General features: G+C 38.6%; 1 protein-coding gene across 1 annotated transcript in view; it reads left to right on the forward strand.

Moving 5' to 3' along the window:
- The window catches only part of LOC105390766 (vesicular glutamate transporter 1), a 63,453-nt gene that overhangs the window by 29,402 nt on the left and 11,948 nt on the right, over positions 1–22,103 (forward strand). Inside the window, exons 4-6 of the mRNA XM_048624382.1 lie at positions 15,372–15,487; positions 20,971–21,110; positions 21,471–21,725. Coding sequence (XP_048480339.1) covers positions 15,372–15,487; positions 20,971–21,110; positions 21,471–21,725 — 511 coding nt within the window. The remainder of the gene's footprint in view (positions 1–15,371; positions 15,488–20,970; positions 21,111–21,470; positions 21,726–22,103) is intronic.

The following is a 22,103-nucleotide window of genomic DNA, read 5'->3' on the forward strand; positions in this document are numbered from 1 at the left end:
AAAATCCAAGTCATTACGTGCGCACATCAGTCCAAATCCGTCCCTGATCTGTCTCCTGATAGACTCTATTAAGGCGAAGTCTCCAGATATCCTCTATTAAGGCGATGACTTCCGTCGCCGCATCGTTTATACTCGCGAGATGTGTCGTCACACCCGGCTAGGGTTGCCACACGGGGTGACTTGTAAGGGTTGCTGGAAAGAAAAAAAAATTATGAAGATGGCCCTGGACTAGACTAGAAGGACGATTTTGAATGGGGAGTAGTTTATTTGACTGTCGTATATCGCAATGTCTATTTTTTTTTACTATTCATATTTGTTTTAAATAGCAATAATAGGTGTTAGATATATGATACGTGGCTAAAAGTGTTAGCTTTGACACACATAATATCAATTTGCTGTTATGGCGGAGATTACTGTACTCAGAACAAGTAAAATATACCTAAATCGATCTTAAATTTCGATGTGGTAACCCTATCTGTAAATTTTATCACAGCAATATACCCTTTTTACGAGGATTTATACTATTTACATTTAGAAGGATTCATAGGTAGGACTGTAGGTGATGGAATGATAATACTGAAAATTTCTTACTCGTTGAGAATATTTTTTTCCGAATATAAAATATTGAACTTTTTCACAGATTGATATTTTTAGGCATCTCAAGAAATATGTATATAATTAGGTAGGTACATCATTAATGCCCTTCCTTACTCTCGCTGACCAACACACGGCTTGTACCTACCTTTAATTTTCCATTCGATGTCAAAGCAATAGGGAGCCCAATCTTACATAATACTTTTAATTTCCTCAACATCAACAATAGGCCGTCACGCGTGAAGCCAAACGTCTCCAAAAATGGGGTCTAAAGAGGCAATTACATTAAAACATGGCAACACAAAGGCTCGCAGAACAATGGCGGCGCCGCGATACGTCCGCAATGCTTTTAACTTGGCGCTGATGGAGCGAGACTCACTCGCTAGGGATGGGTGTACACATAAAATATGCTCACGACTGTAATCCCCGAAGGGGTAGTCAGAGGTGACTCGCCAGCGAGTCACCCACTTTTCGCTGTACATTTGTATATACTCTCGTGATCACGTTCTCTATTGCAGACGTCGTCATTATATAAGCTATTATTTTCCATTTAGGAGTAATTTGGTACTATATTGTTACTGGAACTTTCTCATTGCTCGTGAGTTATTTAGTCGTAAACCTAAAAAGAGTGATATTACGGATTTAATGATTTCAAACGAGTCAGAAACAGCTATATTTACTCTTCGAAGGACCGTCGGTAATAAAGGTCCCTTCGGGAGAGGTATTTGTCTATGAGGAAAGTGACAATAATTATCAACTAATGATAATACTTAATAAACATTTATAGCTTCTATACGTATTTTTCTATCGACAAAAATCCCAACTCTTTTCCCATCACTAGCTGAAGACAACCCAAAGAAGACGTAAGCTATAGTGCTGCGCTTGCAAGCAAACCCATTTGATAAATCAGGCGACAACCGCTCCGATCAACCGTGGCCGAGGGTCCGGTATATCGGGTTCCATTTTTGAAAACTTTAGGGCGGGAAAGGGGGAAAAAGAAGAATAGTTTTTGAAAAAAGAACGTGGTTTTTGAGGTTGCTACGACAGTTTTTATACGCCGCTATTTTATGTAGGCTTTTGAATGATTACTTTTTGAGGTAAACATTTTGTAACTTACATGAAAAAAAATTTTAAAAAACCGACTTCAAAAAACCACTAAAATATTAGAAATAATTTAAGGTTTACACAAATTCTACTCGTATGTGACAGTACAAATATACCTAAGCAGGAACTGTTCTTTTTTGATGTTGGTGCGGTGACAAAGTAATCTGAAGAAATAAGGCACCAACTTCAAAAAAGAACAGTCCTACTAATCAATACGAATCATTCAAGCCTAAACACGAAGTAGTTGCTATATACCGTTGAGGAGTTCCCCTGACTGCCTTCCGTTTCCATCATCAGATCAGCTCAAGGTCACCATCATATTTTTTTGTTATAAGAACTATATTTACGTTCTTAATTTCATTAGAATCAGTTAATATGTGCGCAAAATGGAAATTCATACCCTGTTTTTACCCCTTTACCCACCCTTGGGGGTGAGATAAAATTATGAAAAAAATGGGACCACCTGGAAGCTCAACCCAATACAACAAAAAAAGAATTTGCAAAATCGGTTCATAAACGGCGGAGTAATCGGTAAACATACATAAAAAAAAAGATCCCGACGAATTGAGAACCTCCTCCTTTTTTTGAAGTCGGTTAAAAATGCAACTACTTATGCATACATACATACAGTCTAGGATAAACATAGAAAATAAACTGTTCACCGACAAACTTTGTACCTAAATTGAAATAACCAATACGCCTATATTAATAACTTACCCTCTTAAATCAACCTACATACAGATCCCGCCCGCCCACGCTGCTAGCTCGTGGAGAGAAAAAAACTAATATATTTGATAGTCACACATTCACAGGCATTGGCATGAGCCCCCCCCCCCGTGACCTCTGACTGCTAACCGAGTTGGATATAAATTGGAGCATTGTCTGTGGTGTTGCCAGGTTTCATTTTAATAATTTAATATTCAAGGATATATGGGAAAATGAAGCATCTTCTTGCCTTACATTGAAAGCTGGTAAACTGTGATAATAAATTTAAGAAGTATTATGAATCATCATACATAAATAATCAAAGAAGTATCCCAAAAGTTAAAAAATGCAAATGCCGGCTGCAGGTTACATTGTTTTACATGGAAAACTTAATTAATAAGTTCTATTGAATTGCATATCTAACAATTCTATGTTATATTTTAATGCAAAAGCTTAAAGTTTAAAGATAACTTTTATGTATTCGTTTAATTTCATCCCTCTAATCGGGACTGATTGTAATCTACTCTCCGTGGGTAATTGAACCACTAACTTGGCAACATTGATTTTCAGTATCTAGCACTCTGCATACGCTATTCAAAAACTCAATTTCACATGTTCCCTCTCTGTCATCTGCTTCTTAAACGAAGAGGATAGCAGATGTGGACAGTGACGTGGTTGTGGCATCCTTAACTGGATACGAAGGGCAGTGCTGAATGAACACTCAATTGCTTTTCTCTTTCTTCTGTAGTTTTTGTTTCCCTCTAACTCACAGCGTTTTGCACTCCGGCCCTTCACTACGATACAGCAGGATCAATTGGCAGCGCTATTCTGTAGTGCCGGCGGGAGATAAGGGAATTTGATTGAGCGCAAACATTTGATAAGGCAGTTTTCCTTATGGTATTAAATACAGAGGTTTTCCTTGAGTTTCGATTTTCAGTATGTATAAAAAATCGAAAGTATAAGGCTTTTACTTGATACATTTTCATTTAGGCGTACGTGAGTACTTTCGTAATGAAATATTTCTTATACTTATAACATATTATGATTTTCAAAAATCAGTTCTAGGCATCGTGGTGGTTTATCATTATTCGATACATCTGTCCCTGCATATATGTAGTTTAAACAATCATGTTCAAATCCCGAAACATAAAAGTTAAAACACATGAATTATGTAATATCATCATGTATAATATCATATATCATATATTATAGGTAATTCGGTGATTACTTTCGTGAACTTTTTTTTGCAGTAAGTGAAATAAATTAACAGTGCTCGTTAGCAATAGCAGAATAGCACAAAGCCAGGACCGAGGCAGTGTGCCACTCTCCGGTAGTTGAGCCGCGGGGCCGGTGACGTCACCACCGCTGTCTCCACTCACTCATTCAGCCACCGACAATCACGCCCTTCACATCACTCACTAAATTAAAAAAAGAAAACGACCAAAGAGACTGCATACAGCCAAGTAACTGGCAGCTTAGAAAAAGAAAGAAAAAGTGAAATTTAGAATGCAACTAAAGATCTTATCCTCGCAGTGCTAGAAACTATTTTCGGGTGTAAGGAAAACAATCCACAGGTTGCAGTTTTAAACTGTTTTTCTTGTACGGTTGTTGTGATTTGAACTCTCGTGTTGGTGTGTTTAAGGTGTGACTTTCCTTGCAGTGCGCTATCACCTGTTGAATTGGCCCAAGTGGTCTTAAGGGCATGTTTTCGAGGTGGTTTGTGTAAGTATTCCGTGTAATTGGATTGTGTTTCTCCATTTCATGCTTTATTTCATTCTCGCTGTTTCTGCGAGTTCGTTTGGTTGAAATACTGGTAACATGCTTTATTGCTGTAGTCAATTTAGCAAAGGACCTCCCTACGGTTTTTTTTAAAACACAATAAGTTTCAGCTGATAACTGTAATCGTTTTACATTCTGTTTCTTAAGTTACGTATATCTAACAAATGTTATCACCTACCGATTCACCAAGCCACTGAAGAAGATACGAACATCTAACTATCAATACCTGATCGAAAATAACCGTACAGTAAATCTCATTTTTTTCACTAACAAGCATCCCGCCGTAGTTTGATCACGGTGAAGAAAGAAATTGCCATATTCCTAATGCGGTCCCCCGGGATTTTCCGGCCGTTTAGCCTTTATTACCTGTTAATAGGGTCGAAAATCGCTCGGCTGTGTGATTCGGTAGTAAGAATACATCGTAAAGACATACATAAAGCGTAACTATGAGATATTGATGGAGGGACGAGATCCGACGTCGGCAATAACATTTGATTGATATAACAAATTGTATTGCTGCAAATAAGGGCCGTTTTATGGGTGCGCGATTGATTCCTTTAAGGTACCTGAGACCCTGACAAACTATTGGATTTTAACTGCCTATAAAGTAAGTTATATGCCAATAAACTAAAATAGTTACTTACTCCTTTAACAATAATTTTTAGAAGTTATTTTACGAAGCTCCCTACGACACGACAGTAAGCGCCGACTCTACCGCTTCTTTAGTCGCGTTAGTGAGTATTGAGTACTGAGCAGAGCAAATATTCATGTCGATTCTGAAGGTAAACTCTCATTTTAGTTAGTAGATAGCGAGTGCCTCCCTGCATGAATCGACAAGGAAAAACTATATACCAGTCCTGTGATTACGAGACTCAACTTTATGTATCAATGAGTCAATATGCCACATTGGGCAAATTGCGATCTATAATTTTGTATATTTGCACCTAGCTGTTAAATGTAAATATCTTGACTCTATATCATTCCAATTCTGATACATACTTAGAAATATCTACGCGTAAAAGTGCATGGGTCTCTATTCTTTGTAGAAGCTGCCTACGATGAGCTATGATTGACCCAGTCGCAGCCGCTCAGTCCCTCGGGACTATCGGGGCGAAACCGAATATTAAAATAAAATTATTGAACGCTCCCGTCTCTATTACAGTTAAGAAAAAAAAACTGTCAAGGGACCCACGCCAAGTTAAGATCTTGCGCTCTCAATTATGGAACTTATTGGATGTAGGTTAAAGTAGAGTTTGTTAGAATATGCTTGGCGGATTTTTTGTTTGTATTACTGTTGGAATAGTTAAAGAGTTACATGATGTAATAGGGACTCAATTGTCTTGTCTGCCTGTCGTGCCTGTATAATTAAGTGTCCATGATCACCAGGATACATATAAAAAGCATTTATGCTTTTAAGCTGGAAGTCGCAAAGTTGGTCTACAGACAATAGATAGTAGGCAAAGTCTGAGACCTAACACTCGGCTTTCAGTTTGACCTGGTTCACTTATTCTAATTCACAAACCTAACTATAACCTAACTAACTTAGGCATATATTATGTAGTAACGTAATAGAAATAGGCAATAATACTGTCAGCATAGGAGACAGATTCTGATAATTTATGCAGAATATTATATATTTAGAAGATAATAGGTACTTTGAATGTAAATAAACAAACTTTCTTGACAAAATCCGTAAGAAGAGGACAAAATGTTAAAAAAATGAATTAATCAACTTGAAAACAACCACTTTATCATTTCACTTAAAGCTAAAAGCTCCCATATGATCTACTAACCTCTAAACACTTATCTACCGCTTGGGTAAATCTCAATTCTGCTACCTTGAGATACGGTTCAACTTTGCAAGTAGAACTAAAAGGTGTGAACTCAGAACATTCACCCCTGAGGGTTGCCTGCGCGGTTGAATTATTTACCCCGAAACGCGGGGATTTCATCTAATTGATATTTACAGTTAGTCGGGATTGCAAAACGCTTTCCCGGGATTAGTACGGGATTTGTTTAGATTTTCCTGTCTTTTTTTTTGTAAGCTGATACATTTGAAATTACAATGTTCCCTTCTGTAACCCTATAAGAAGTTCCCAAAAGAAATTGTGGTTAAGGCATATAACGTATGTTTTTTTAGTGGATTATGGGCGCTATTTTGATTTAGCATTCATCATTATAGTGATATATTATAGCTACTAAGACTAAGTACCTTTGTAATAAGGCTTTTTTTCGTTCAGCAACTAAAAGCCAGCGGACAATACAAACCGAACGCCATATTGGCTCGAACGTGCCATTTCCCGCTTTCCTGGCTCAAATAACGAGTTTTTTTTTCTATCAAATATCATAAAAATTGAAAACAAACACTATGGCTGTATTTACTCTGTGCTCTGGTTCTCTAATCTGCGCCCGGAACAAGACATCACGTAAAGGACTTTACTTGTTTGATATTTTCTGCTGGTGGAGTGGAGAGTATTTGCACTTGGGTCAGAACTGTGCTAACTAACCATTTGATAGCTTGTTGCAGTATTTTTATTTGGGAAACGTTTGTGGGTTGTGTCTGCGTACATCGTAGACTGTAAGTATGGAGGTATATTATTTTATAATCACCAAACATAAAATCGTTTAAGATTTTCGGACGACCGAATGGCGTAGTGGTTAGTGACCCTGACTACTGAGCCGATGGTCCCGGGTTCGATTCCCGGCTGGGGCAGATATTTGTTTAAACACAGATATTTGTTCTCGGGTCTTGGATGTGCCCGTAAAATGGCAATAGGCCCGCCCCCTATTACATTGGGACTAACATACAGTCTGGCGAAAAGTGGGTGCAGCAATGCACCTCTGCCTACCCCGCAAGGGAGTACATTAGTACAAGGCGTGAGTGCGTGTTTTTTTTTTTTTTTTTTTTTTTTTAAATGAGCATCGAAAAGCGGGTGCCTTGCTTAAGAGTCACCTCTGACTATCCGTTTGCGGATTGCAGTTTTGAGCATACCTGCGCATGTATTTTTTATGAATAAAAAAACACTTAGAGTGTACAATATGACGACATTATGGATTGCCATGCCATACTTTTGAAACACCCTGTATGTCGCGACTCGCCCGATCAAAGAAAGGGCTCTTTGAATGGGCGCACGTCTCCACACTACGCCTGTAAGGAATCCACTTTCTATTCAAAGGAGATTGTCGCGCAGCGTACTGAGGAAATTTACAAAGGTTTTATAATATACATTTGATAGGATAGCCTAGGATAGACTCAATATTTAAAGTAATATCATTTACTTAAAAAATGAATCAAAATTATTGAATGATCACATCGTAGGAAGTAATAATTAAATCAGTTTTATCGTTTATGGGGTCCATCCTTAGTATCCTTACTGGGTGGTTTTCAAACGAAAATGACTTCTTTTGTTAGTTTGAAAGTTACTTTTCTATTTTCAACTTGTTCCTAGTACAGACATGTTATCGATGCTTATTTAATATGAAAGTATAGGATAAAAAGATTGAAAAAAATTAAGACAAAAGACAAATATTTTTTCTGGAAACTTGTCTTCTTCTACGAGTACGTATAAAAACACGAAAGTCATTGCATATATATACGGGAATGATAATGACGACTGGTATTGATAATAATATCTTTTACATCGCATATAAAGAGCATATTTTTTAAAACACACAAAGATCACACACAAACACATCACAGAAATATGACCAAAACCCTGATTGTGAAAGCAAATATACCTACATCACTCTACCTACCAGTGGATCACCTTCAAAGCCTCAGTAATCCAGCCGGGGCCGCGTCCAGACAATGTGAATAAAACATGTAATAAATACAATCCCGACGATTGTGTTTCAGGTTTCAGGACATTACAGTTCCTATCTCCCTCGCACTCGCTGAAACATTGTAGCTCTGTCCCGCTCGCGCGTTATGTCATTCCGGCTATTGACATGTCATAATGAGGTTGGATGAGTTGCGGTATTTGTGCAGATCATCCTGTTTTGGAGATATGATGGGGGGATGATAGCTTTGACTTGCTAAGTTAAGTTTCCTTTTGCTGGTGAAAAATGTATTCCGCAATTTATAATAATATAATGGTCTGAAATATGAATTATTTATCAGAATTCTTTGATCATAGGTGTTAAAATAGTGATCAATCGAGTCGAGTCGAGTCAATAGCTATAAATGTATTTTAGTAGTAATCAGTCAATAAAATGTACAGGGTATAAACATTGGCAAAACTTACTCTACCACCAAATTGACTGCTAAAAGTTAGCCCCCACACCATTCATATGAAAAACAATTGGCGACCCAACCAGGATATTATCGAATCAATAGAAATATTGTCTCCCGAGTCCGCTGGATGTGGATCTATCGTCGTCGTAAAGAACCCCATAAATAAAGAGCGGCCTAACAAGCGTCGGGTTCGGGGGACGCACTCAGGGTTAACATTATAATAAATAATTATGTAATTATACTTATTTTCTACATAAATACACATAATAAAAATACTGTTTTATTCAATTGATTGCATTATTAGCATATAGTAAAAAATGCCTGACTTTCATCTAAAGGTCGTTTTCCAAAATATAGAACGATTTGTATACTTTATACTTAATGAAATGTCAAATTTTAACAGATGTAATTAGGTAAAATTAGGCAGTTACAGTAGTACCTAAAGTAGCAAACCAAAAACAAAAGAAAAAGTAATACAAAAGGAAAAGAAACCTTAGTACGTCCCGTGGCGTCGCCCGCCATTTCCGCCATAACTTTATTATAGTCGCCGATGACGAAATGCGAGTCTCGCCTTATTTATAGCTTTTCGGCAGACATTTTTATGGTTTCAGCGGTCTCGCGATAATTGTCGTCTCGTTAATAATCTGTGTTGTCTTTCAGCCTTGTTAAGCTGCGTCTTGAGGAATTTTCATAAAAGATATTTTATGGGTTCTCAGATTCGGAATGTAATTCATTCTTGGCCACAAAATAAGGCTTTCATTTCCAGCTTTAAATTAGGAAAATGACGAATTGTTGTAACGAAACATTGATCTACTCTAAAAATAATAATAATATATTAGCACCCTATATATGCAAATGCAAAACTCAAGGAAGCTACCACTCGAACTGAAGACATTCTGTTTATGACATGAAGTTGGCGACAGCGGAGAGGGATGAATCCGCGGGGACCCGCGACCCCACAGTCTGACTACGGCCCTGTGTTCTGTAGGTCAATAAACCAATATCAGCCTTCAACTTTTTTCTCGGCACAGATTTGATGAATTGACTCCGCGGGTCAATGGCCTTTGCAATCGATATTGCGTTGCATTGCGATGGTTAATGGAGAATTAGCAAAGGGACGGGTGGAGTATGATGTTCGTAGGTACATTGGAGAGGCAACAAGACAGAAATAGAGAGCGACTGTATTGTATAACGTGGGACCAATTCTACGATTGAAGAATAAGGCTGTCCCTATAATACCTAATACCTACGTTAACTTATTCCCAGAATAGCCTTATTCTTCAATGATGAATTCGGGCCTTAGAGTTCACGCGATATGTGATAAATATTCTACCAATTCCATAAAATACTGCATAACAAAGTATCGATAGTCATAATTTAGCTGATCTTTCATTATATGTTTTCCACAAACGAAAGCACCAATAGAATCCATATTAATTTGCCCAAAGCGTCTTCGCAATACAGTGTAGAGTAAAACAAATAGGACTCGGCTCCTGGAGGCGACGTCAAGTGGCTGTAGGGGAGGGAGGGGGGAGGGAGGGGAGGGGAGTATCTCAATATGCACTTGATGCCGCAATGAACACGCGGTACAGGGGCGCACTCAGGTGTTGGTGTTGGATTAGTTTTGCAAGTGAAATAAAACGATATGATATGAAAGCTCCGTTAAAATTAAAAAAAAAAATCCCAAAATTGAAGTAAGTATTTAAGTTTAGAGGCGGTTAAAAATGTTTTGAGTATGTGTTGAGTCTGTTTTTGTAAGTTAACACGTAACAACGTCATTTGTAAAAAGCTCTGTGAATTCAGTGAATATTATGTTAGTAACTACCATAACACCAAATTATTGCTTGCCTACGTCTCAGCCACTGCGAGGACCATTATTCGGCTTATTTCTATAAAAAGGGACATCCTTTTTTGGGAATTCCAGGGTAGATATAAGTAAAAATTGTAATAGATATGTAGTAATATATAGTAGATAGTTGAAAAGATGCTCAAGGAGTTTCTTTCGCCATTTCTTTCCTCCTCAATGACGGGGCTTTTGTGAAACGGTAGTAGGTGACTATATCGACAAATAATTGTAAAATTTTACGTCGATTAAACCATTTGAATTTTGAATTTGAAATTTGAAATATCTGTCGCGTGAACAATAACTACCACATTGTAGAGCATATTTATTATATTTCTTTTTTGTGTTCATATAATAATAGTTAGCATTGTATTATTATTTATACATAAGTTTAATTAGCCGACTTCCTTAGTCGTGGGCCTCCGACTGACATCATTAGTTGCATCCTGGATACGGACAAAGGCGTGTTTCCTTTTTTGCGGAAAGTAAAGTAATTAAAAGTTACTTTCCCGGTATTGAAGCTGCGACCGAATGAACGGGAAGCTTTACAGAGTGAACTTCTTACTCTGTCAATACTTATATAAAAAAGTTCTTATAGATAGTTCTTTAAACACTTGGTTTTGTATTTCATATTGAGTACTTTAATGAATCGCAATATCTAAGGAAATAAAACCTGCTAATCTAGATTCCTGAGCATTGTACTCATTCAAAAACGGCAATACGGCTCGCGACCGATCACATAAGTAGAAATGTACAGCGAATATAGCCTCTGACTATCCCTTCGGGGATTACAGACAGTTGTGAGCTGCAAAATATATATGCAAAAATCAATAAATAGGTCAAAAACATCACACTGCATAGCAAACATCTTTCCTCGTCCATCAGTAGACCCGCAATACTCGGGGGTCGATTCGCCCCCACTAATTGATTTACAATCGGCAGTTAAATTTGTAGCTCTCCGTCCCGCGAGCCGCGATCGACCTCCTGACTCGCATACTAAACCAGGCGAAGTGGTAAAGCCGTTTTTTCTCGACTTCTTTTGTAATGTCAGTGAAAACTTACTTTTTGTGGTACTTATCGCTTTTAATGCGTATTTTTCTTATTTATAAAAATCAAATAAACACATAAAACATGTTATACATCAATAAAATAAAAATCTTTACATTTGATTCTTTACGGGGGGATTGAAGATGTAAACCTTGATACATTTTTTTTTGATACAGCACAACCATATATCCTACCTCCATCTACAGTAATGCACCTACCTACCGTGACTAAAAGCCTGACGCCGCCAATCACAACTAACTTCATAATAACAGGATGTCACATAAAATTCATTGTTAAATAACAAAATTGCTGTATCCATTAACGGTCCGCAGTAGGGGCAGCAAAACAACAATTACTACGTTTAAAAGCAGATAATTGTACCGTCGGCAGGGGGACGTATAGACGACAAAAGAGTAACGCAGGGGATGAAGTGATTAAAAATATAGATAGCAATATATCTATCTTGTTTTTGGAATGCATTTTTTGGTACTCAGTAATATTTTTGAATTTATATATTTTAGTGGCTTGTTTGTTTCTAATAAACGTTGTGTAAAAGTGTGGTTACATGAATATGGACATTGGACACGTCTTTAATCCCCGCAAGTGATTCAATCCAAGCCATTTTGTAGTCATTTACGATCTACACGTTTGTGAGCTGTATTGCCGTTTCGTATGTAACCTCCAGAATTACAAGTATTTTTTTGGATACCCCGTAATTTATCCCATTATAGAAAGCAGTAGAAAGTTGAAGAAAATCTAAACTAGACCAGTAAAAGCGGTCAAAATCGAGCTCAATTTACAAATCCCTTTCGTCTCTACTAACACTCCACTTGTAATTGCCGTAATAAATACATAGACAGTACAGAGCAGCCACTCTCACCACACAACTAATATATTCATACCAACCAGCCAGCGTGAAGGGTGCAGATAAATGAATCGTCACATAACAGGAGTAACCGAGTGGAAAGAAGATAATTCAGCCCTCGCCTAATGGACCTTTCTCATACTACTATTTTTCTTCTGTGAGTAAATGTGTATGTGAGGAGGTTACAGTTGTGAGGTTTCTAGGTTTTTGTGTACGTAGTTTACAAAAAATTTAGTTATGTGCCGAGCTGAATATCTCGATATGGAATAATTTGCACTTTGATAAAGAATATTAAAGAATTACCCACTTATTCATAGAAAAGTTATAGGACGTTTGTTTTGTCAGCAAGGTGGTTATTGGTGGCATCGGCAATCAGATTGAACATTTACGCAACTTAAATACCATCATAATCATAACTTCTCTCCCATACAAAAATCAAACAACGAACTATACTTACCCCAACAAAACGCCATAGATAATGAATCGTCGCACAACAGACACAACCAAGTGGAAGCGAAACCCCCCGCGCCCTCCTCAGCCCCCCGCACGCACCCTCGATACGGTAATGCGTTTACTTGTCCGATGACACGTCAACTGTTGTAGCTTCCGCTGTGCTCCAAGCATGGAGGATGGGAAATTTCTGGGCAAAAAAACTAAAAGCGAACCTGAAAATTAAAAAAAACGTTGGCTGAAAGACTTAACTTCTTGACTTTTATAACAATACAGGAGGATTTCAGAAATATAAGAATATTGATTATTGCCATCTGCCATCGATCGTGAAAACAATAGAATACAATTCAAGATGTAGACCTGCTAGCTTTGAATTTAAAACCTTTTTAAAACAAATCATTATTAGAGATATTACAAAAACTTAAGACAAAAGCTCTTTTATATTGTCCAACAAACAACTCCAATTTCATCTTAACAAATAGCAATCATTTTAAGTAGATCATTTCTCGTCGTCCAATCAGATCTAATAACGGGACGTCGTCATGGCTGACTTATTACTTTTGTCAGCGTAAAAATGCATTTAAGGGGGGGGGGGGGGGGACATTTCACCCCTCCCTAAATACGTCCAGTCAGCGATACTCGGTAATTTCTCACAATCTTGATTCGATTTGGTATTAGAGGACAAATTTTTAATTATATTTTGCGCTAACTTTGCAATTATGCGCCTTTTTGTTGGGGGTTACGGTTTATGAATTTAGAAAAGTGGTTTTTCATTCTTCTTTTTCTTCTAGTGTCTCTCCACTACTGGAGGTTGGTGGTCAGCTCTGCATACTCCTCTCTATTCTTCGCCAAGCGCATCAGCGGTTCCACGCTGGCCACTCCCGTCCATTCTCTTATATTGCGGAGCCACGACTTTCTCCTTCTGCCCACACGTCTTTTCCCCTCTACCTTGCCCATCATAATGACCTGAAGAAGTCGGTATCGATCGTGTCTGAGCGGTTTTTCATTACTGTCTTATAATAATGGATACCTTTGCCGATTGCTTCTGTGCGCGTACAACGTACTTACATTCATAAAACTATTCAGCTGAACAGAATATAGAAGCCCGTTTCTCAACTGCCGACTGATTTTTACTTTCATTAGGTTACTCGTACTACAGTTCACGCTAAGTGCATTCCCGCTGCAAGCGCTCTATTCTCGTAGCGCCGCCCTATTCTCGCAGCGAACACGTTCAGAAAGTAATAAACGTCACGCGCAGCGCTCGGGTAATTACCCAGCGCATCGCACGGAAATAAAATTAAAACGCACACGGCTTTTTAATGGAGTGAATATGTGACTCGCACCTGAGCCGTGGGGGGAGGGCCCATGTTCATACAGAAATATGATAGGGTATCGTCGGTGTTATTGCCAAATGTTGTATTAGTGCAAAAGTCGTGGTCGTTTTGAGACTATATTTTGTCTTTTGAAAACTTAGTTACTATACTCACTTATTGATATCCTTTCATTTCTAAAGCTAAATTTGTATTTCTATACTAATATCTTAATAAGAAAAAAAAATAATTAATACAATAATGATTACTATTATAAGTATGATAATGATTAAAGCAAAAATTAAAGACATGAAGTTATCTTATTTTTTTTACTAATGTCCCAGTCGTGTAAATTTGCCTGCCCTATCGCCGCTAAATCATAAAATTCCAACCTCAAGACTAGGTACCTATAAAGAAATAAAATAAGAATGAATTGAACAAGAAGTTTCGCAACTTCCAAGTTCAATTGTCTCACTCTACCAGCAATAGTTGAGTAGAAATCCAATCGAGCCGCCAGGAATGCGGGATGCAAATATCGCGCGGCCCGACCTTAATACGAGAACTAGTATTTAGTCTCTGGCCCAATTCCCTCTCTCTTACTTAGTTCAAGGTCTCTATCAAGAGTCCATCCCTAATCAGCTGTTTTTATGAATCTGGCTGTGATTATGTTATGTAACTTGTAATGCAAAACTGACTTCTCATGTAGGGATAAACGGTAAAGAAAATAAATCTGCTCAGAAAGAAAAACTGTATTATGAGGCGTGAATATCAGTGATGTATAGTTCCTGTTCCGATAGTGAACATAGTTAGCAAGTATTCCAATTGGTCAAGAAATTTGGTACTCCCCTACGATTTTTATAAAAAGAACAGTTACAGAATCAAAGTGTAGAATAGCGCTCCCAAGTTTTAAAATCACATGCAACTTGGCGCTTAATAACTCGTGTGACATCTCCGTCGCATGACGTTATGAGCGACAAATCGAGTTACACCCCCGCCCCCTTGTTTGCAAACTTATTGTGTTGTCTGCACTTCGCTCTGATAGTAATTGGATGTGATACGCTAAAAGTTTCATACATATTTGCTCTCGATCCAACGTTTAAAGTAAAGCGAATAATGCGGAATGTTTTCCTTCTGATAATACCATAGAACAACGCGGACTCGGGTGTACCTACCCTTGGAAGATACGATTGTTAAGTCTAAAGTAACGAACTACTTATTATAGTTAATTGCTCTTAAGGTACTGATTGACGTGGGCGATATAATGGTTGTAACAGTCAGCAGCTAGTGGCATCTATTGCATACCTTATGTCATGACCTCATCGGTTACCAATTGGAACCTTAGGAAACAATTCGTTGTCGCCTCTTATGATCTTATCCTATCAAAAATCAAACAGTACCCTTACTTGCAGCTTTTTCTAACTCCCCTACCCCTTGTTGCAGGAGCAACCAGCAGTATGAGACGTTCCACGTGGACCAGAAGGGCTACGACCAGATGTATGATGGAGAGGATCTGGAGTCACCGCCCTCCCCTGACAGACCTCCTCCACGGCAAATAGGTGAGATAGTCGTTGTGTTGAATAATTTGTTACTAACCTTTAAAGATTAGTTATCTACCAAGTTCTGACTCATATCATATTGGTATCAAATTCAAATTCAAAAATATTTATTGAACAAAAACATATCACAATTTAAATTTTAACAGCGGGCCCCGCACTAGTAAAACTGTATCGCGGGCACCCAGAATACAAGTGTACGTTTATACAAAACTGTGATAGCTACTAGACATGGATCAAATAATTTAGAAAAACAAAAATAATAAATAATGTGTTGTGTGTGAGTGTGTGTGTGTGTGTGTGTGTGTGTGTGTGGGTGTTTTGTGTGTCTGTGTGTGTTTGTGTTTGTGTGTGTGTAGAATGCGTGATATATGCCATTTATACACCTATACAAATATATTAAGTACAGTTATTAACTATAATTGTGTGACCAACAATGATTCGGTTTTATCATAGTCCAGTGTTTGAAGCCATCGTACAATTTGTATTTTACTTTCCAAAATGGAGCAGCGTTGAATAGTGACGTGTTTCAAAATTGATTTGTAGATACTGTAAAACGCATAAGGCTTAAAACGCTTGGCAAATTCCGTTTTTATCTGAGGTACTTTAACCAAGAAGACACGTTTCGCCAATAGGTGCTCATAGTTAGGGCTTTTGATGGTGAATCGGTGGTGTAAGAGCCCAACCTTAAGAATGTACAGCTGTCTGACAGTTAGTACTTTTGTTTCAGCATAAAGGGCGTTAGTTGGATATTGGTACGGTTTTCTTAGCATTACTTTCAGAACAGCTCTCTGGGCCCTTTCGAGCAGTATGAGAGACGATTTGTGGGCACTTCCCCAAGCTGAGATGCAGTAGTTCAAAATAGATTCGCACAGAGATCTGTACACCAGCATTAGCACTTCCATATGAGCCCCGTTTCGCAGAAGCTTCATAACATAAATCATTCGCCTCATTCTTCCCGAGAGATAGATAATGTGATGATCGAAAGATAGCTTCTCGTCAATCACCACCCCGAGGTATTTCAGCGAATGCGTCCTTCCTATTGATTCACAAGTACACAGATTATTCAATTTCAAGTTGCACGTGTGTACCTTCAGCTGAAGTGATTCGGGGGGTTCAGATGCTTTCGTTTTATGAAAACAGACGTATTTTGTTTTCTTTGTGTTCAGAGTAAGGAGGTTATCACTCAGCCACGCTGCGATTGTGCTCATTCCTCGTTCTGCAGTAGATACGACATCCCTCCAATTGGGTCCTTTAAACACTAGTGCAGTGTCATCGGCATAACACAAGACTTTCACATCATCACAACGAGGTATTACGTCCGCTATATCATTAATATACGCTATAAAAAGAGTGGGACCGAGGACACTGCCCTGCGGGACCCCAAATAGTACAGATGATGCATCACTGATATCTGCACCGATTTTCGTACGTTGGCTACGATGAGTCAAGTAACTCTTAAACCATTCAAGGGCAAGCCCCCGAACCCCAAAAGATTCAAGCTTACTCAGTAGGATAGAAGGAGACACCGTATCAAAAGCCTTAGCTAAGTCTAGAAAGACTCCGATACATGTCTTACCTTCGTCTAAGGCCGAGGAAACATCCTCCAATAGCACCTGAAGAGCGTCCTCAGTGGATCTACCTGGCCGGAATCCGAACTGTAACCCAGATAGTACATTATTGTCCTCAAAGAATTTTATGAGCCGTTTGTTAACAACTCTTTCAAGTATTTTTGATAAAACACTCAAAAGAGAAATTGGTCTAAAATTGCAGGGATCATTCTTGGTTCCATCTTTGTGAATGGGTACAACCACTGCAGTCTTCCAGCAGTCAGGGAATATTCCGGACTCTAAACTTTTGTTACAAATATAAGTGACAGGCGCGACTATTTCATTAGAAATATATTTTAACAGTTTTGTATTTAGACCATCCAACCCCGACGCACTCCCGTATTTTAAGCTGTTAATTAAGTCGCCGATCTCAGAATCGTCTGTAGGAGAGAGGAAAAATGAATTAGCTGGACCCGAAACCTTCACTCCAGAGGCGAGCTGTGCTTCTGTCTTTTTTGAATTGTGCAGAATATCTGTGGCTAGATTTTTCCCTATACTTGAGAAATAACTGTTGCACGCCTGCAAAGATTTTTCCGGGTTATCTCTGAAGTGCAGAAGATCTGAGGATTCATTTTTGTTTTTATTTAGTTCACAAATATCTTTAATAACTTGCCAAAACCGTTTCGGATTATCTTTGTTAATTGATAGTTGGTTATATTCATACTCAGATTTCAGTTTATGAAGTAGTTCATTGCAGAAATATCTGTATCTTTTGTACGTTACCAACAAGACAGCGTTATTTGGGTTTCTCCTTACTTGTAGATGCAACTTATCTCTATGTCGGATACACCTCGTTATACCAGGGGTGATCCATTCCTTGAGTGTAAACTTAGTACGACTTAAATGTACTGTTTTTGTGTGGCGATTACAAATTTCATTGAGAACAGTTGTGAATTTGTCAGCCGCTTCAGATGAGTCTTTGGAAACGTAGAGTTCTGACCAGTCATAAGATTTTAATTCGTCTTTAATAGCTTCAAAATTTGTTTTCTTTTGCGTTCTTGACTTAGCCGGTCTTTTAGTTTGAGTAGCAACTCCTGCTATTGCCAAGTAATGATCAGTAACGCTGGTTTGACATACTAAACCAATTCCGTTTTGTTTGTTATGAATTAAGATGTGGTCAAGACACGCTTTAAGTCTGGTAGGTTTACTGATAGCTGGTTTAAGTCCTCGTTCGGCAGTCCAGCAAAGGTACTCATTGGATTCAGTGGTGAGAGAATCAGGCATTATGTTGATATTTATATCTCCTACGAGCATTATTGTAGCGTTTTTATCCAAATTAGCAATAACAGTATCAAGAGAGTTCGTAAAATTATTATAACTAGAAAATGATGGCGATCGGTAGATGCCGAAGATAGTGAACATGTTTGGAAAATTTATACGAAGACAGTTTGCATCCAGTACATCTGGTTCAGATACAGAAACTTTCCAACATGACTTGACGTAGACTACAACACCTCCGTTCTTATTGATAAACTTATTTGTGCGATAATGTGAATACCCAGGTAAGCTCTTTACTATAGACGCATCTTTAAGGTGACACTCAGTCAATACAATAATATCAAATTCAAAGTGAAATCGTTTAAGGTCAATTAAAAACATATCCAGATTTTTACTAATACTTCTGATGTTAAAATTAGCAATACGAAAATTGTACTCATTACTAAAAATATTGTTGCCTTGTTCTACAGTTTCTACCGAATAACAAGGTATACATAATGATTGATCAACGGAACGGTCAATTTCAGCTAATGTATCAATAGGGAGGCCAGAAAACTGTAGAATAAAAAGTGTTTATTAATATAGTCGAAACTGCAGAATTACAATACGTAAAATTTTGATTTTGAGATAACGCTTCGTCTTGAGGAATATCATTGTTAAATGAGTAATATATGCTTGATGATTTGTTGGTGTATGTTATGTCGAGGTATGTTACAAGTAATAGGAATAAACATAATATGGGTGTAATGTTGTATTTTGTGGAGTGTTGGTAATAACTATGTAAGATTATAGGCATGCATAAGACAAAAATTAAGATGCAGGTATGCAGGTCAGGCCGAATTTGGTGCTGACATAGGTCCCAAATGCTTGTCCAGGTCATCCAATGATCTAATAGTGATCGCAGGTCTTTTTTCTTCCTGACGGATTTGAATAGTACCATCCCGGATCCAGCAGAAACGGAAGCCGTGCTGTCGGGAACGTTGTCTGGCGTCTCGAAATAACAAGCGAGTATCCTTCGTGAGTCTCTCATTTATATATAATTTCTTTGAAGGCCCTTCCACTATGCCATCGGACGTTAGGTTACGTCTTATCTTAGCCGCTTGAAGGATCTCATTCCGTTTCGTTCGTCGAACTAGTTTGACCACAATAGTGCGTGGCAAGAGATCTTTACTAGGAGCCTGCCTGCTATTTCCACGTTTTGGGCCAACGCGTGTTATCTCGTCGACATCTTCTTCTTTTAAATTGACACCGACCTTCTTGGAGACCAATGTAGCAATATGTTGCAGACTTTCACTCTCAGACTCATCCACGCCTGCAATCTCTATTTCATTTCTCAAGTTATACTGGTTTTGTTTGTTGACAGAGGATTCCAACTGCTGAACAGAAGCCTTCATATATACTACATGCTGCGATTCCAGCTCCGTAATACGTTTCTTGGCTTCGCTGAGTTCAGTTTCAAGCTCATGTATTTTTCCGATTTTTTCCTCCATCTTAGCAAACTTTTCCTTGAATTCAGTAGTTAACGACGCTAGGCTAGTTGAAATCTGTGACAAGTCTGCTCTCACTTTTTCGTTGCACGTCTCAATGTAAGTACGCAGGTCCATTAGATCAGCCGATACGATTCCCTCTTGGAATACGCTTGCAGCTCTGGCTGTGCTTGTATTCGATGAGAGGTTTCTTATAGGCGTGTTGCTTTTATCCGTTTTTGGTTGTTTATTTATGCAGCTGGGACATTGCCAATCGTGCAGATTTTTTAGCCCTGCTGAGGTTACTCCAACGCACAAATTATGGTACACAAGCGGACAGATACTACATTTGACTCTTTCATGTTCCTCTGTATAAACATTGCAAGCGAAACAGCAACTGACTTTGCAAGTTGTGCAGAGCCAGGCGCTTCGTCTTTTTACCTCATCAGGTTTTACGTTAACGCACTTAATGTGATAAATCGATGCGCAACTTTCTCGGGAACAGACTATTTTGTCTTTGATTATAACAGAGACCTCGCATTTCTTGCACTTCATAGTTTACAAATAAATAAAATTCAGAAAAAGATTCAACTCTTTGAGTACTCGAACCGCCGACCCTCTGCGTCTGAGTCGAGTAGCCGACCGATGCGCTGTTTTACAGTTGTACGAAGTGGTCGAAACAACAGTACCATATGAGCTCGATGATATTAAGTCTCGTTAATTGTGTGTGTAGGGTAGGGTTCGATGATTCACAGATTCGGATGCCGGTGTACTCACGTAGGCAGGCAATTCTAGTGGAATAGGCGATTTGCTTAACACTTCACTATTTTGTGCACTGTTAGCGCGTTATTTTATAGTTAATGCTTCACAATAATATGCTCTGACTGTTCTGAGAGATAATGTGACAACTTTTAATTGGATTTCGGATGGTTTTGTTTACTTTTAGAAAAATAAATAACAGAGCGACCGGTGACACGTCTAGTAGCTGCGAATGCGCGCGAGCGTCCCCGTATCAGAATGGTCAAATTGGTCCTAACGGCTCTGTCTGAGGTTTTCGTGATCACTTTTTGTGCGGACATAGCAATTGTCGCACCTTTTCGTTTTAAATAAAAGGCATTTTTCCCCTATATCCTCAAAATTACCATAGGCAGTAAACTTGATATATCCTCAACTATTCCACTCCTATCTCTAGACAAGTACGTGCGCGCGGAATGCCGCTGCCTCAGCGCGCGCTACACGGTGGCGCTGCTGGCGTGCTTCGGCTTCAGCATCATGTTCGGCATGCGCTGCAACATGAGCATGGCCAAGCTCAAAATGACGGAGAAGCACAATGTGAGTACCTCGCACTGCTATACAGGGTGTTGCAAGTACGTAATGATATCCACGAAATTCTCATTTACTTTATCCGAATACTTAACAACATTAACAGAAATACACACACGAGCAATGACAAAGTTACACCTGCCATTGACGTTCTATACCAGTGGAACTTTTTCCTTTTTCGTGAGTGTATAATGCATTGATCCAGCTGTTTGCACTAATACAAATCAGAAAATGGCCCAATAGTTAATAAAAAAATTAAATCAGACCACTGCACTAGTACAATAAGTACCTATGCAAATAACTGTCCGACGGCCACAAAACAGCTGAAATACCCTACGTTATTCTACAAATGAACTCTCTATCCTGCAGACATCGCGAGGCGTCTACGAAGACACGCCCTTCAACTGGACAGTCGAAGTGGAATCCTCCATCGACTCCTCGTACTTCGCGGGGTACCTCATCACGCAGGTGCCCGGCGGGTTCCTGGCCTCCATGTATCCGGCCAACAGGATCTTCGGGGCGGCCATCGCTGCGTCCGCCATCTTTAACATGGCCATTCCCGGCGCCATGTCTATAGGGCCCACCGCTGTTGTGCTGCTGAAGATTGCGCAGGGGTTTGTTGAGGTATGTGCTATGTACTAGGTAACTGCTTTCGATTTAATGGTATTATATTTAGTACAGTGACTTGTTATGTAATTATATATAGTCGTGATTGTTTCATCTCTAAACATTTTTTTAAGAAGAATGATATTTTATTTTACTTGGGATGATATCAACAGAACCACCGCATGGTAATATAATTTAAAATTCAATGATCTAAAACAGCCAAAAATGTGTGCGTTAATGCACTGCTTATCTACCCAGCAAATCCTGTTTTACAGTTATATAAAAGTTGTAAAATGGTAACGTGCTGTAATTCAATATTTTCAGCAAGGAACAACTGTTCATTTCATGTACTCGTGTGTAACCGTTATTTAGCTAAATTATGCCAGACAATGTCAC

The sequence above is a fragment of the Plutella xylostella genome, chromosome 12 (assembly GCF_932276165.1).
Source record: "Plutella xylostella chromosome 12, ilPluXylo3.1, whole genome shotgun sequence".
NCBI classification, from domain to species: Eukaryota; Metazoa; Arthropoda; class Insecta; order Lepidoptera; family Plutellidae; genus Plutella; species Plutella xylostella.